The sequence below is a fragment of the Pipra filicauda genome, unplaced genomic scaffold (genome assembly GCF_003945595.2).
Source record: "Pipra filicauda isolate LSUMZ 115617 unplaced genomic scaffold, ASM394559v2 scaffold76_size2844353_pilon, whole genome shotgun sequence".
Classification (NCBI taxonomy): Eukaryota; Metazoa; Chordata; class Aves; order Passeriformes; family Pipridae; genus Pipra; species Pipra filicauda.
The window spans coordinates 1,867,910-1,885,181 of record NW_024104942.1 but is presented as its reverse complement, the minus strand read 5'-3'; the positions used below and the strand labels follow the sequence as shown (position 1 = coordinate 1,885,181).

Sequence of the window (17,272 nt, the reverse complement as noted above, 5' to 3'; positions counted from 1 at the left end):
TAAAAGAAGCTTGTTCCTCCATACATGCATGACTGCTGGCTTTGGGCACGATCACACCTTTAATAAGTCAGTAAATGTCTTTGAGAGAGTCTAAGCTGATGTCTAAATTCAAACTCAATGTACAAATGTTAGTGCTAGGAGGACAAATGAGTTTTACAAGATGAAATGCTGAACTGACCTTGAACATGAAATAGTATTAGTGCAGAAAAATGTTAGATTCCGAGACTTCGCTTGAGAAGCAGAACTAATTAGAGAAGATTAACAGAAATGAAGCATGTAATAACTGGAATAGGGCATGACTGAGGTATGAAAGGCTGAATCACTGGACCTCTCATCGAGGTCAAGATCTTAAAAACACTACACCTTTTTTAAAGACAAGTGACAAGTTTTACAGATGTCCCTGTGGTAGCTGAACATTCATTATAACATTCAAGCTCTGTTCTGCACGTAGGAGTTTCCTCTGTGTTAAGACTGTTTTCATCCTTGATATTAGGATACATTTCTGAGCATAGGGTCTTATTCAGGGCCATGTTCACATTCCTACTACTCTTCAGGGGGTCCTACAAATATGCTCACCAAGTCTGCACTAGAGTGGTAACAGTGGCAACTTTTTTTCAGTGAATCTACTAACTGATTTTTTGTCTTTTTTTATTTTTTTTCAAATGGAGTCTGAAATATACATTGCAGTCTCTTTCCTCATACTTTCCAATTCTCAATTTTTCCTGTCACTAACCAGCTGCCACTAACTCTAATGACCTTTTATTACTGAATGGTAATAAATGGTCCAGAATTGTTGGGACAGCACTTCTGATACACGCCCAGAAATGACTGCTTTACCAGCATTGTAGTAATGGGCTCAGCTAAAGTGAAAATTCTTCACATGGGATAGACAGGGCTGGAAAGGACTTCTGGTGATTGTCTAGTCCAGCCCACTGCATCAACCAGAGCAGAAAGCTCAGCACCTATTGTCTGTGATACGCCTACTTCTCAGAACTTTCCGTAATGATTTAATACAAATTTCTTATTTTTGGAAAGCCAGGTTTACTGTAAGCATGTGTAACCACATAACTGTGGTTAGTGGAAGAGCTGGTGCTCATAAGCGATTGCAGAAAAGAAGCAGTCATCCATGAAGACACAGAATTCTTCAGGCTGATTCAGAGCTGTGGCATAAAAGATGTGCAGGTTTAAAAGACAGGAACATCAGTCTCTTAGCCGTCTGGGTATTGTAGTTATAGTAATAAAAGTAAGGGAAGGGTTCCTCTGTCTGTAAAAAAATTGACACAGAATGTCTAAAACTGAAGCACAATTATGTAGTGTTGCAGGTTGTTGTGTGAGTTTCCTCTAGAACATGTTTCTGTGTTAGCCCAAAGAAGAAATGATGCAATTCAGGATGCAAATACATTTCTGATGCTGTTTATCTGATACACAAAAATCCCTGTAAAGTATAACAGTTTCCATTTTCTTTTAGTAGTAATGGCAAATGCAGTTCCCTCAAAGTTTAGCTTAAGAGCTGGGATATAACAAGCAAAGTCGTCGTCAGCCAATCCAAGTCTTAATGTAAGATTAAAGAACATAGTGCTACTATATCTCAAAAGGCATAGTTCTCCATCTCCTTGAAAAGAAACCACTAGATTACAACCATTGACTCCCTGGTTTCATAAGCAAAGTCACGCTGGTCCTCGCTGGACAAAGTACAGTAACATCTTCACTGAAATGAGCGGACTTAGAAGTGAAACCAGAATAAATAAAACTGAAAAGAATTCCTCTCAATGCTACTTGGGGAACAGTAGAGGTTCCTACAACATGTACATATCTTATTGCAGCAAAACCAATGCCGGCTCAGAGATGTTAGCTGGGGATAAGCAGGACCACTCTAAGATATTTTCCTTGGTCACTGGGCAGTCAGAATGCTTACAGAGATCTGTGGGAATAGAAGATGCCTGGATGAATCTACGAACTGGTGGGCAATTCCCTAAACAAAATGGAAGATCTGAAGAGAGTTTATGGTTTTAAGGCTGTAGTAGAAGTGATGTAGTAGATCTGTTTTTGTTCTACTGTAAGCAGAGAACTGCATTTTCTTCCTTTCTTACTTCTTTCCATCACTTGTCAGATCATTTGGTTAGTCTGTTTGCTGGAAAGACTTTTATCCACATCCTTCAAAGGTGTTCAGTGCCAATCCTTCCTTCTGTTCAATTCCATTAAAGTTTTGCTCCAAACACCTTTCAGTCTTGTCTCTTCACTACCATGGAAAATGGTGGAAGTTCTGAGTTGCCTATTTGTTTCTCTAGAAATCCAATGTTCTATGGAAAGAGCCTTTTGAATGTGAAAATGGCAATTGATTTTAGTCCCTTTACTCTTCTTGCACTTTTCCATGAGCTCCAAAATGGGTAGATGTTAGACTAAATTGAATCAGACATTTAAGATGTACTCAAGAGAAAACAGAACAGATAGTTCTTGTTACATCAAGCAGAGGGCATTTTTACATGGACTGAGGCTTGCAAAATGTTCAGTACCATTAGTAGTGAGTAAAGAATTACAAATGTCAACTGTGTTCAATGTGAGAAAAGGGATGGGTTTAGCTAGAAAGTCTGAATTGGCGAGTCCTACAGAATGTTGGCCAGATATTTTCTTTTTGCAGTTGCATTGCAGAGGCACCTATTTGCATTCTGCTGTCATGATACGTATTGTTCCAAATATATATAAAGATAGTGATCAAAGAGGCTTGGATTATCACTTCCACAAACACATTTTTCATATTTTCCTACATTTTAAGGTAGGAATAAGTGGAGCTTGGCATTCAGAATTCTTTTAACTTCTGCTTTTAAGACTGAACAGGGAAAAGAAGAGCCTACAAGGGCCTTACAGATTTTCATGCCATTGAGTAGTTCTGATGTAATCTCTGATATATCAGTGTCATTCTCTGGCTTTTACTCTCACTGTCATTGTCTGTTTGCTTATCTTACTAGATTGGTCCCTTCTCTCTCTGCATCTTATTTATGAGGCTATCAAAGGAAGGTAAGGGGCTGCTGGAGAAGAGCAGGTACAGTTAGGATTTCTTTACACTGTGTCAGATTATAGTGTTTTTGCCATTCTTACAGCCCTTGGAGTCAGCAGACTCAAAGGTGAACTACGTACCATGTGGCTATACCTTGCCCATTCCAATTCGATTGCATCTCATGTGGCCCACAATTAACATTTCCAGAATTCCGTATGCAATTCTCAGCTCCAGTTTACCCTTCCACCCCCCTAAAATGGGATCACCAGCAGATTGTTGTGGTATGTTTTGCATTGCCTCTTTGCATTTAAGAGAGACACCCTAGAAAGGTGCCTGTTTAACTAACAAGGTAAAGGTAAATGGGTGCAAGTAGAACTCCTCTTAGCATGCTTTGAACCAGCTCTAATCCAGGTGCTGTATTAGCAGAGCACAGTGCCTGATCTAATGGGCTCTGCTCTCAGCATGAGCCTGGATTCAGCCTGGGGCTACACAGCTACACCCTTCCTTCGACAGAGGTGGCTGATGTCCAAGCAGCAGTTGTATACATGTCCAAGGTGACATGTATTAGTTCAGACCTGCTTTTAGAGGCTCTCTCTCCAGCTGTCAGGAGATTGGTGAGTTATACTGCAGACTCTTCACTGATAACAGAGCCTGATCTCTTCTTTCAGCTGTGTGGACAATTCACAGTGTTCAGACCCATGGATGGTTTTGCCATACTGGGAGCAGTATCGCAGCTGCTTTTTAAGTACCTACAAATTGCCACAAAGCTTAGCTAAACACGTCTGAACCTGCTGCTCTACACAGATGTCTTTTCAAGGCTAGATTATTACACTGGGAGTTTTGGATTCCCTGCTGTGAGTAATCTGTCAGTGCAGGTTACTTAAATTGCAGTTGCTTGGATCCTTGCAGACTGATGACTGTCTATCATAAAGTCCTGGCTTTGGCTTCCTGTCAAATTATGTTGCTTTCAAAGTCCTCTAACTCACATTCAAAGAAAGAAAGAAATGTGTCACAGCCAAATTCAGAGCTAGGGCCCTCCTTGTGGAAGAAAGAGCTAATGAAGTCCTCTGTATCATCCCTGTTGGAAACTCCAACAAGGGAGAACAGGAACTGTCAAAGGAAGAGTGTGACCAATGTATGCTGCCTCTTGTGCTTCCTCTGTAGTTTCTCTGGCAGTCTCAATGCAAATTAGAGCATTTCTGGGCTTTACTTTAGAGGGCAGTCAGATTTTAGTAGTCCCAAAGCACAGTTGCATCTCTCAGAAACTATCAGCAAAGGAAATTTCAGGCCATTGTGTCCATGGCTTAGGCAGGGGTAAAAAGGTTTGTTTACCCACAACCTTGATCTCAATCACTGTGATTGAGGGCACTTTGAAGGAATGCATCCTGTCTGCAAACCCCCTGACTAATGCAGTTAAAGATGCTTTGTCTGTCTCATTATTCAAGGAAAAGTTTAAGGGAACAGGATGCCAGTACGCTCAGCCTTGGGCAGGCAAGCAAGAGCAATAAAAAGAACCAAGGAGTTTCTCCCCCTGCCCCTTGAGCATCCACCCAGGCCACAATTATTCAGGCACAGCACATCCCAGCACAGAATGATGCACCAGGCAAGTGCCCTGATCCTTAGCTGCTGGAGTGGGGGCACTGCGTGTAATGGCTTAGCAGCCCATGCCCCTTTTCTACCCACAGAAATATTTAGCCCTTGAAAAATTCTGATCTCTGTCCCCGCTGATAAGATTCCAGGCAGGCAGAAGCTGCCCTAACCCTGAAGTTGCTGCAGCCTTGGTTTGTTGATGCCTGGAGAGGGGCACTTTGCTGGGCCTGGAGGAGCCCTGTAGAGCTCCAGTGGCAGCTGCGTGGTGCGTGTCAGCGCCCGGCAGCCTGCCCGCCGAGGGGCCTTGTCAGCTGCAGTCTTTGTCAAAGGATGGAAGCAGTTTCCTGTTGACCCATTTTATGGGTGAGTAAAATATAATCAATACAAAGTAAACATAAGAATCTCACTGGGAAAATGTTTCATCTGGGTTAGGGTTTTTATTTGCTGTTTGCTGGTGTGAGAGGGCTTTCATATGATAGGATACTGGGAATGGCTGAGGAAACAAATGTACAGTGAGAATGATGAAACATATCAGTCTCTAAAACCAGTGAATTAATCAGTAATACCAATCTAGAAAATAATATGTAACATTTACCTCCTTGCTGCCTACTGCCTGTGACTCTAGCTGACTCAATTAGGTTTAAGGTTTCCCTTAGAAAATCTGAATATCAGGATCTTTTGGTTTTTTTGGGCCACCACAAAGAGCAAGGGGAATACTCAAGGTTGCCTAGAGATTGAGGCATTGTCTAAAAGATTTTCTTAATGCTGAGATGTGAATTATAGAAAAACCCCCAACAGTAGAAATAGAAGTATCCCTGAGAGGTCTTTGGCTGCAAACCCCTGCAGGCAGGATCAAAGACACTTAGGTTGCAATTTCTCTAACTTATTTATTAGAGAGAATGCACTGTATATCAGGACTTAAGGAACATGGATTAAGACAAATCCTTTTATTGCTTGGTATCTGGCTGGATATATATGTATATTTTTTAACCTTGATGTTTTATATACAAGTGAAAATGAAAAATAATTAAATGAAAATAAAATGTTAAACTTCTCTTAGATGAAGCAGAAGGAAGACTCCTAGCACAATGTTAATTTGTTGCACTGTATCCAGAAATGCCAGTTAAAACAGTTTCCTAGGAATCTACTGCTATCAGTTTTGGTGCAGTAATGGGTGCCTTCAATAGCTGAAGTGCTTATTTAAAGTCTACAATCAAGAGTAGGTACCTGATGTCTCAAAGAATGAGAGTAAACTATATTCTCACTGAAATTAAGGCAAGAATTTTGTGGCTAATGCAACACACAGGGCTGAGTTCAGGGCTGCCTTTGTTTTGAACAGCGGATAATCCCCAGTCGTGGTGCAGAAGGGAAGGGAACCATCTGCTCTCCCAGCCCAAGAGCTGTGCCTGAGGTGCCCTGGAGCCTCAGTGCCACCATGGTCCTTTGGGCAAGGAGGGACCTGTGCTTCTCTGGGGCTCTGTCACCTGAGGTCTTCACAGATCGCCCCCAGGTGGTGCTGACTGCCCTTCATCTGTGTAACACCAGCTGGGAAACAGCAGTCTAGACAATCTCTGGCGGATATTTATCTAACCCATTCATTAAAACCTTCTGATATGGAGTCTTAATTGTCCTTCAGTCAGGAAAGTTCACTCAAATTTTTCCTGATGCCTGTGGAATCTATTATTTTACGTAGACTGCCCATCCAGAGGTCACAGGGAGCCACTGATCTCATTGCCATCCTTGATTGCCATTTTCTTTTGTGTAGGTAAGACTGTAATCATGTCTTCCCTGAGGCTTCTTTTCCTGTGACCCTTTCTCATAGGGCACATCTTTTTAAATGTCTTCCTATTTTTGCTGTCCCTTTCCAGCTTTTCCCTAATTGCCTCTCTCTTGCTCACAGCAGCACTCAAACCTGGATATAGCCAGCACTGAATAGTAGGTTGATTACTCTCCCGTGTCTTACATGTCATTTTACTGTCAACACATAACAGCAAAGTATTTGCCTTTCCCTATAGCTTTTCAGTAGGGAAGTACCCAATTCGGCCATAAAAATCTGAGCATTCTCTAAATAGCACTGGGGTTTTTTTCTGAGTTTTCTCTCGCAGAAAGGAAAAGGTTTAGAGATTAGCACAGGGAAAGGACTCCCTAGGTGCTTTGGGTTTATCAAAAGTGACACAGGGAAAAAAGCTGTGGATAGGTAGATAGATATAGATGTAAACTTTGTGAGGAGACACCTTTGAAAGGTTTATGTATATAATAAAACATTAGGTTTATATCCTCTGCTTGTATGACATGCTTTAATATTCCAGCATTGGTTTCTCCAATGTACTATCATGGACATTGCATAATATATCAGCGTTTCAAGATCTGTGTGAGGTCTGTGCTGCTGGTTGAGCGTGAATGATAAAACACCCTTTTGCACAACCTCCTTTCTTTCCCATCAGACTCTTTCCTAATAGGTCATTAGTCACAAACAACACCTGTTTGCAGAGACTGATCAGTGTCCTTGTTACAGAATTCCCTTTCTGTGAATACATCATTCAGTGGTTTATCCTGTATTGTCAAAACCAATGTAATTTGAGGGCTAAATTTCCACAGATGCTGATTTCTTGCATTGCAATTTCTGAATCACTAAACAGCATGTGGGGAAATGTTTAACCTCCAGAGGTTCTCAATGCTTACAGTTCCCACTGTATGGAGCACACAGCAGAGAGGTGGTCTGTAACCTGGTATTCTTGCTCTGCTATTGGAATGGCAGGTGTAGCCCCCCAAGGATGCCTTGTAAGAATTTGAATTGAAAGGCTCAAATAGAGGTGTGGTTGGGATGTCCTTAATGTCACTTTCACACAAATGGATCCATCTTGCAGAAGTTACTTCCTTTTTTAAAAGTTACAGGGTTGCTGTTTTTAATTCTTAAGATTCCATTTCATTCCAGAGATGCAGATGTTATCCATAATATAATATATTAAAAAAAAAGGAAAAAAACCCAACCATCCAGCACCCTTACAATTGGGTCTAGAAGCTGTTGCTTTTCAACTCACTGAAGATGATGGCAAACATCTGAAAGATATTTTATTTTTGCTGTGCTACAGATGCAATATATGACAGCAGCAGAGAGGGAGAGCTGCAGGGCTCCTGGTGCCTGAGCTCAGACGTTGTGAAGTGCAGCTCTGACAGGCTCCACAACGGGCTAATGAGGAGCTGCTGAAGTACTGGATGGGCTATGAACTCATCAAACATGCATCCTAACAATACTTTGCTGGAAAGCTGCTTGCATCATCTGAGGGATGAGCAGTATGAGCAAAACCACAAATCTCTTTATAAGCAGAGCTTTATTCCTGACACAGTAATTAAGGAGTAATTAGAAGTTTCGTGAGTAATGGGAACAGTCGCGGGAAATTAAGAGTTCTTGTCTACAGGGAAAAGTTTTGTAGTGCCAGCATTTCAGAGGGGTGGAAAAAGGCTGCAAGCAAAGCTCAGATATGTTGCCCACACTAGCAGCAATCACAAATGAAATTCCATTCTTAATTTATGAACGTTTGGAGAAACTAGTATGAAGTAAGTAATAAACTTTTTCAGCTCTGCTGAAAGGTCATGAAGTCACTGAAATGGAGAAAAACAGAATCACAGAATGGTTTGGGTTGGAAGGGGCCTTAAAAATCATCTAGTTCCAACCCCCCTGCTGTGGGCAGAGACACCTTATGCTAGACCAGGCCTTGAACACTTCCAGGGGTAGGGAATCCACAACTTATCTGGGCAATTGTTTTAACCTTAAAATATTATTTTACTGAATTTTTGCTAAAAGAAAGACAAATCTGCAGTAGTGATAGATAATCCATTGTAAGACTTGTTAAAAAATGAGAAAAAAATAAAAAGAAAATTATCAGTAATTGAATGTTGAATTAAAAGATTGTGAACTTGACTTCAGACAATCACTTCCCAAACTGATGTGTAAATATTTATCATAATTTCTCTTCCTTTATTTCTCTGCCCACAGTTTCATGCTTGCGATTCCTATTAGGCAATAGTATGGCAGCAATTAGTTGTCAATGTTGTTCTGGATTTGGGACATGCTTCCTGCCAGCTCTTGTACGTAATGATTCATGGTCCTTCCTCATAAAGACCTGACCATCTCTGGATGCTCCCAGATTAATTTTCTGTGAGTAGTTAATTTGCTATGATTTGTAGAAACAAATTAGGTTTACAAAACACTGTATAAACCCAACTTGTATTGAATGCTTGCATACAATGCTCATGGCTTCTAAATACTATTTATTTTCCAAGTTGTTTAGAATAAATTGTAATAAGGAAGGTCCTGCCTTTAACAGGACCTAAGATTAGAATCCTTTGGGGGAAGATAAGTCTAGCAAATTGATTTTAAAAATATAATGGCTGATACAACTTTTATAAATATCAGCAGTCAGCTCTGTTCCATTTTATCCTCAGCTTTTCTGTCTTGGTCTTTCTCAGCATTAATTTTTAAGTAAGGAAGTAATTGTAGTCAATTTTTTCTGCTTCTATTTCTGTCTTATCCGTTCACTGCTATGTTTTTATTAACACAAACTGTTGACAGTTTCAAATGGTGTACAAACTTTCTCGAGAGAAAATAGCTATCAAGATCATTAAATACACAGCACTGACAGATACAGATATGAGCCTGATTCTGGCTCCTGATGTGACTGCTCCAGCCTGATACATCAATTTGTATCACAACATTTTGCAACATGTTGAATGTTACCTGACAAAGAGAAACCCCCAAGACTGAAAAGCCTCTTGTTTGAGACTGGCCATATGGCCGTAACCCAGAAAAAACTCATGCCACATCTGAGATGTCATCCCAGTTAACTGGGCTAAGGAAAAGGCATAAAATGACATACAATTTCTCTTCTCTCCTTTGGCATTTTGCATTGAGCAGAGCTCATCCGAGGTGAAAACCAAAACTTGTGTTTATCTTCTTTCTTTAAACTGATTCTTGGGGGTTTTTTTCTTGTTTACATTCTAGCAATGTTTTCTATATGCATGATGTTTTTAATGTTACCTTTTAAAATTTTTAAGTGCTTAACTTTTCATTCCCTTTCCCAAAGCTTTTACACATTGTTCTAATTTGCCTGTGTCATGTATAAATGAAATTTTCCTTACTAACATAATTTCTATTACTTTCTTTTACTTAGATAACAGACACTGTCTTAGAGACTTCCTGGTTGTTCATCCCACAACATAGATACTTTAAAAATTGCTTTTTGAAAGTGGAAGATCCTGTCTTTCTTTTTTTTTTTTTTTTTCCCCTCAGTATATGTCCTGTTGTGAGTTAATTTAGAAAGAGCACTTTGGCTTCCCTGATTCACCTTAGTACATCCCCAAAAAGAAAATTACTAGAATATAACAATCTTTCTATGATATTATGTATTTTTCCTATATCTTCAAGTACGGGATTTTTTTTTTTTAAATGCTGGTTGATTCAACTGCATCTGTTTGCTTTTTAGTCTTTAATTTATGTTGGGCTGTAAACTGTCCAAGTAACAATTTGAGTGATGCAGCAACAGAAGGTGACCCAGATTACACAACACTGCACGCTAATGCCAAGTCTTCTTGTTCAATGGCAGCTGCTCAAAGCTTTGTGTTATTGCTATTCACATTCAACAGACACAAATCAAAGAGCCTCCTCAGGAGCCCAGCCTGCCTATCTTCATTTTAAACATGTTCAAGAGCTACTGCTTTTCGTACACATATATCAGCCTCACCAGCTGAGGCCATCTAGCCTCCTTGGCTTGTATTTACTCTCAACCATCCGACACAATTATCAAGGAAACCCATTGTGACTCCCACTGTTTTGTACACTTCTGTTCATGTGGAAGTTTGCCGAGAACATTTTCTCTATAAAAATAGTTGGACTTTCATACTCCCTCATAACGGAGATATTTAGAACACCAAATATATCACAGTTGTTTAATAACTGCTTTCTCTAGAGGCTGTAATTAAAAAAAGCATATATAATAAAGGAATAATACTAAAATGCATGACATAAACAGCTTTAGTAAAGGATAAATTAGTCTCGATTTTAATCAGAAATGTTTAGATTTATTGCATGAGTGGTATCAAAAAGCAGACTTTAAAGTATAGGTACAGTTTTAGCAGAACAATTTATTGCTGTACTTTCACTATTTGAAGCAACAAAATGCTTTCATTCCTGAGTTAGAAAAAAAAATAGTTTAAGCATTGGGAAAGCTACAAAACAATGAGTTCATACAACTTAGTTTCACAGACCAAATCTTTTTGGCATCTCCATCAAATTTTTAAAGCCTTCTGACAACACAAGCTTCCTGCTAGAAGTGCATGTCTAACCATCTACCCAGAGGACATGTCAGAACAATAAGAAAAAGTGCAAATCTTACTTTTTAAATGGATGAGCAGCAAAAAACTGAGGTAGAAGATGAGTAGAGAGTTAATTCTTGAATGAGCCATATTCATCTTGATAGGACATTCTCCGCTGAGTTGCCTGTTGTCCAAAGGGCTGGTGCTCATCCTCACTGCTTTCTCCTCATCTCTGAAACTAAGGGCATACCCAAGGCACCCAGCCCCCTACAAGCCATCTTTGCCTGTGCCCCTCATCAGCCTACGGACTGCAAACCTGCAGACTTTGATTCAAAAGGCAGTTGTGCTTGTTAAGGTTTTACTTCGGCCGGTCCGAGTGATTTTTCAAACCTGGTGCAGATTTGTCTGCGAGCTGGACTGGAGTCTCTTCCCGGCTGTCTGCTGCGGAACTGTGTGGGGAATGGTGCACTCTGCCTGGCTGCCACCGCACCGCAGATACGGTACTGTGCGCTCTTAGCAGCTCAAAAGATATCGCTCATTACCTGCTAGGAACCCCCCACTACACGACACTCCTTCTAATTCATAGTGCAAACACTTGATGCTTTCTTGCACAGTCAGCTAACAAACACTGCTTTCTGAGTTTTTTCTGGATCTCACATCATTAGCACATGAAGTGAAAAGATGAAACATCCCCATTTGCAATCTTTTTAGTAGTTAGGTGTTAGCCTGTTCTCTTCCATAGTATTTTCTGGTTTTGTTGTTGTTGTTTGCACTAGATTCACTAAAAACCACAATAACTGGGAGCTGGCACAGGACCTCTGAGCATCATCAGGTTATATTTTAATCTTGAACTGCTCATGGAGGAACCAGTCACTTACAGAATCAGGAGGTGACATAGCAGGATTGATAAGAGAAGGGGAGGAGAGCAGGGGATGGATGTTTGTTTTTAGCCAGAACTGGCCTTAAACAACTGTGACTGGTGCAAGTGTCACCAGTCTGCCTATACTCGGGGGAGCCTTCCCCAGCTGCCCCGGCAGCACAGCGCGGTGCCTTCTCACCTTTTTTCTGCCCAAAGTTGTCTCAGTGTCCAGTGCCTCATCCATTGATCACAACTTTGTTCACAGGTATTAAAGCCTCAGCCTGGTCTAGCAGAAGCGAAAGTGAGGGAGGACAGCAACAGCTCCAGCAGCCATAGTCAGTCGATGGTCCAGTACAAATGCCGCCTTCTGGGACCTCACAAACCCAGTTTGTATGTTCACTGTGGGTAAGCTGTACCACAGCAGTGATTGCTGTAGCACCATTCCAGCTCTGAGGCCAAGACAGAGATGATCTGCCCGTTTGGCAGTGAATCTACTCTTTCTACCACCTTCACCTCTACCATCTTCCTGGCTCTTGGCATTTGCCCTCCTTGGCTCAGTGAAGAAACCAGGCATTCTCAAGCCCAGGAACAGCCTGAAAAATCTACTTGGCCATTACTATGTTATGCTACTGTAAAACAGATAACACTCAATACATTGATATTGTCTTTCATCCTCTCCACTTCAGCGAAATCTTAACCCCCAGTTCAGGAAGCCTTTGATAATGAGTTTAACTTTACATGTACACTTGACTGAACTGAGCAGACTGAAAGACAAGCATATGCTGAGAGCCTCAGGTGAGCAGGGAGCAGACTGTTGATACCAACATGAATTCGTGAAAGCTGTTTATAATTGGTAGGTACTTTTATATCCACTCATTCAGCTCAGTGAACTGAATAATTTTAAAATTTCTCCTGCTGCAAGGTTCTTCCTTTTACCATCTCATTCCTGTGCAGCTGCACTCATCCACTGATGGCCTTGTGGCACATCTTTCCAGACCCTCTTCCCCTTCTCCAGCAGCTCTACCACTTCTGCTTCCCAGGAAGCCTCCACACTCCCACTCCCCTGAGCCTCCTTGCTCCATCCGCCAGCTCTGGTCTCTCTGATGGCAACCCAGGCTGAATTTCCTGGCCAAATTTCATAGGCTAGGAACACTATGATGAGTGTTTCTAGTGGAAATTACTTAGATAACTATAAAGTTAAATATAATTAAATGGTGAATTGTAGTTTTCAGCTCTTTCACTTTTTGTAATCCCCTTTGTTTTCTGTTTACATTTATAGTTGTTTGGATATTTCCCTCTCCCTGTCATCTGTCTATTTAGTTTCTGTCTGAAATTATCTAGTAAAATACATAAGCATTCCAATGTGAGCATGAAAATACTACTCTGTCATCTGGGAATTCTTCTGTTGGGCTAAATTATGCAGTTGAGTCAGTGCTGATTGCCTGCTTTAAGTGCATTAAATATTTAAATTTGCCACTATGTAACTTACTTAGAACAACAACATTTTCTGATACAATTTTGAACAATTTTAAAACTGTTTTTATTGAAATAATCTCCATCAACAGGAATTTGTGCTTACAACTGCTGATTAAATTAATTTCACCTTTACTAGAGAAGCATTAGTGTACTAATCTAGAAGTTTAAGGAAGAAGGCATACATCCAACAGTTGGTAGAATATATTTGATCTGAAGACCTACAGATTCATATACCAATCAATTTAAAAAAAAAATCCTTTGAATATTCAGAAAGACAGACACAAAATTTAAGCAAATACGAAGCTTTCAATTCTGAGGAATATATGGTAAGTACTGCAATGAAACAGTCACATCTATTAAATCTGGATATTTTTCCGAAAATGTTACAAGTATATGTAAAATCTGTACTCTAAGCAAACTTAGCAGTTCTGAGACATGAAGATATGCCACTGGTCTGAGAACTTACTTGTCATGTGTTAACACATGTGTTGACATTGGAATTAAATAACCTGCCGTGTAACTCTGGTAATTACAAAACATACAGCAAGTGTATGAACACATCATAGGTCTTTTGAAAGTTATTACATTGTAATTGCTTTCAGGATAACCAAAAGAGCTGCTTTTTCAACCTCTTTGAAACTTAACTCTGCATTTCTCAATGCCTTTTTTCAACTGTTTCTTCTTCTTCATGAGCCATTCATATCCCAGAATTTAATGGGGAATAAACTAGATTAACTTATCATTGCCCTAATTCCTTGAAGTTGCCTACAGGATAAGGTTTGAATTTCTGCATTAATATCATTTGTACACAGTGAAACATAACATCTAAATCTAATTTCTATGTTTTCTCAGTACAGCTTAGCTTTGAAGAGATTCTGAAGTCATAAAAGTCAAAGGCTGTGCCATTTTCTCAGGGAAAAAGGGTTTGTGCTGCCATTTGCTTTCACTTAAGTGGTGCCTTTTTGGTTCTGTTTGCTTCTGTGCAATAATTATGGAGTGGTGTAGTATCAGACTGTACTAGTCAGTGTCATCTCTTCTGAAATATTTTACTCAACTCTCTCCTACAAGTTTCATTATCTAACATCTTTTGTTTCCTGACATAAGCACCGTTTTCAATTTTCAGATGACAGCAGTACTAATTAATCGTGTATCTTCTGCCTCTCACTGCTAAGCATGTTGTTTTCTGATTGTTCAATATCGTTCCAATTTAAAGTGCAATTTCTATTGACACCATCCTGTGCCTTCTAGGTCAAACATATTTATAGGTGATTTTCTTCAGTAATTGGTACTTCTTTTCCAGTCTGTAAAATGTTCTGGTAGTCTTAATCTAAACTACAAAATGAACAGAAATTAGAATAGTTAAATAATTCATATAAAGTGCAAAATTCCCTCACAAGTGGAAGATGTAAGTTTACAAAATGCCTTATGATGACTAACCTGAAGATTTTATTGAATCTTTTTGTTCACTAGAAGCAAAGCACTGGTAATTACTCAGGAACAGGTGGGTGATTTCACAGAAGAGTGGAAGAGGGACTGAGCTAAAGATAACATTGCCTAGAGAGGTTTGGGATATGCAAAACTCAGCTGGACAAGGGTCCTTTGCAACTTGCTCAAACTAGACCTGCTCTGAGCAGGTGGTCCCTTCCCACCATATGATCCTGTGATCCTCTGAACATAGCATTAGATTTCCTGCACAAGCTCTAGCCTATATTAGCTCGCTCCCCAGTTTTGAATACCTGATGCAGAAAGCCTTTTTATAAAATGGTCCTTGTTTTTATCAAGCATCTTTGATTTTCTTACTAGCATTCAATGGTGCTTCTTGTGTACATCTTCTCTTAAGTTCTTGCTGAATTTCATCAGAGATGAAATTGGGATTCTGAATTTCACTGGGGATCTCCACTGGGAGAGCTTCATTCATGGAAAACTCTGGACTATTAGGGCATGAAGTCACTCTGGTCTGATATCATGGTCTGGGCATTAAAATACCTTCTGAAGTATTTGTTTAAAACTCAGGATGATGGGTTCTAGAACAATGGACCTGACCAGATCATCCAGATCATCTCCCTGTTTATGGTACTTGTACCCTTTTCATAAAATAGGTAACTTTTTTTATCTTTAGCTTGTAGCACTTTGGATGATTATAAATGGACAAACCAAGATAACAGACAAACCAATGTGATTAAGGGATGGCTATAAGGTCTTGTGGATAGAGAGTTGTGCTGTAACAGGAAGTTATCTCATATTCAAAACTGCTATAGATCTATTTGCATTTTAACTAGGCCTCTTGCAACAAGGACAACTCTGTGCATTGATTTCCCACAATAAGTTCACCGTTCACAGGAGCATTGGCAAGAGACAGTTGGAAATTCCCTTGGCCCATACTTTTCCAGATAAATATTTTGTGACTATATTTAACTTCTTATATTAGTCTACGAATAATTTGAGCCTCTTTTTTCTTATTATTAGGGTGTGTAAATATTTGGGGTTTTCCCTTTGAGCTCTTGCTTTGCTCTTTTTATTTCCTCCTTGGCCTGAGTAGCACCTCAAAACAGAACATTCTCTTCCAGAAGATCCAGCAGAACATAAGCTTCCAGTTCTGCCCATTTTCAGATTATAAATTTTTTAATAAAACTGAAGGGCTTTATCTGAAAATATAAAATTACTTAGCAGGATCTGCCAAGTATATTGCTTCCTTAAATGTAATACGTTTTTTGAAATTATGACTACTTTTTTGCTTCTCCGTGTAGCCGCTTTCCTACTAAGTAATGAGGGGTTTCTACCTGCTAACCAAAAATATAAATTTAGCCAAAGATTGTCAAGTTAATTCACTCAGATATATATAATTTTGGATGTGATAGAAATGGTGGGAGCAATAACCTAGCCTTGACTGCCAAGTGTATTTTCAACCACACTCACTTCAAGCAGTGTTTGCTTGAAGTACTTCATACTTGCTTGTGGCCAGGAACTAGTTAAGGTGTATGCTGTTCAAATTATTGCATTTCTGGCAAGGGGTTTAAGTTGTTTTGTTGTGTTTTCATATGAAGTCTCTCCTGAGTATTTTACACTTAGGAAGACAAAACAAAGGGGCTGTGTAAGGTATGACAGGATTCCCCCGGGACCTGCAGATCTCAACAGCGTGTGATTCACTTATTTTAATCTTTGATTAATTTTTGTGAAATAACACATTTTTGTTGCATTTTGTGTGGCTAGGAAGCAGGGAAGCAGGAAGCATCACCAGGGAAGCAATTCCACTGTCAGATGAATGCTAGGTCAGACCTTGTCAATGCAAATGAAAATTGGCAATTAGTATTCTGTACCTTGCTGCTAATGAACCGGATAATCAGGAAGTTTCTGTCTGTACCAGTAAGCTTCCTGTGAGTGTCAAGGTTATAGGACTGCTTGAGAAAATGAGGCAAATAGTGTTTTTACAAAAGCACTGATATATTAAGATCTAAATGGGCTGTACATTTATTTTTCCCTCTATGCTTTTCACTTCAGAAGAGTAGACATGTTAACATTCTTACAGATCCTCTTCTAATTGTTCTTTAATTTCCTTTGGAGTGAGATACCACAAACCAGAAAGATCTAAACATGAATTAAATTGAAAAACCCATCTATTGCAGAGGAGATAGTTGTATAGTCAAGCAACTATCAATACTAAGTGGTTTCAGAAGGAATTCAGACCCAACAATTCCATCAGGCAACAGTATAGAGGAGCAGAAAGAGTCAGAAAGGCAGGATTAATAACCAAATATGCTTGATTTTAACACACACTTTATATGTAAACATTTTACTTCTGGTAAATACTGTAGCTGTCCTAGGGACAAGGCAGGATGCTAATTACAGTTATATGGAGAGGTTGGGAAGGAGGAGACGCTTCTGAAACTGTAGTTTGAATTTTGGTCTTTGCAAATAGAGAAACCTGACAACCCACTTGGTTTCACAGGACAAGCATTGGGCTGAGGGCCAAGAAACAATTTAGTTCCCTGGTTTTGCTTTGCCGTGCTTGCAGTGACAAATCATTTTGAGGCAGTGAAATT

The 17,272-nt window shown here is 39.7% G+C and overlaps 2 protein-coding genes across 5 annotated transcripts in view; one reads left to right on the top strand and one right to left on the bottom strand.

The window, feature by feature from the left end:
• Positions 1 to 11,330, bottom strand: part of CRB1 (crumbs cell polarity complex component 1) — a 106,045-nt gene extending 94,715 nt beyond the window's left edge. For 3 of the 4 annotated variants that reach the window (XM_039389776.1, XM_027713260.2, XM_039389775.1), the window contains exon 1: positions 10,978 to 11,330. In XM_039389776.1, the coding sequence (XP_039245710.1) occupies positions 10,978 to 11,107 (130 nt within the window). In that variant the 5' untranslated portion in view covers positions 11,108 to 11,330. The remainder of the gene's footprint in view (positions 1 to 10,977) is intronic. The other variant, XM_027713259.2, reaches the window with a different exon arrangement.
• Positions 1 to 17,272, top strand: part of ZBTB41 (zinc finger and BTB domain containing 41) — a 52,949-nt gene that overhangs the window by 8,215 nt on the left and 27,462 nt on the right. The window lies entirely within an intron of this gene.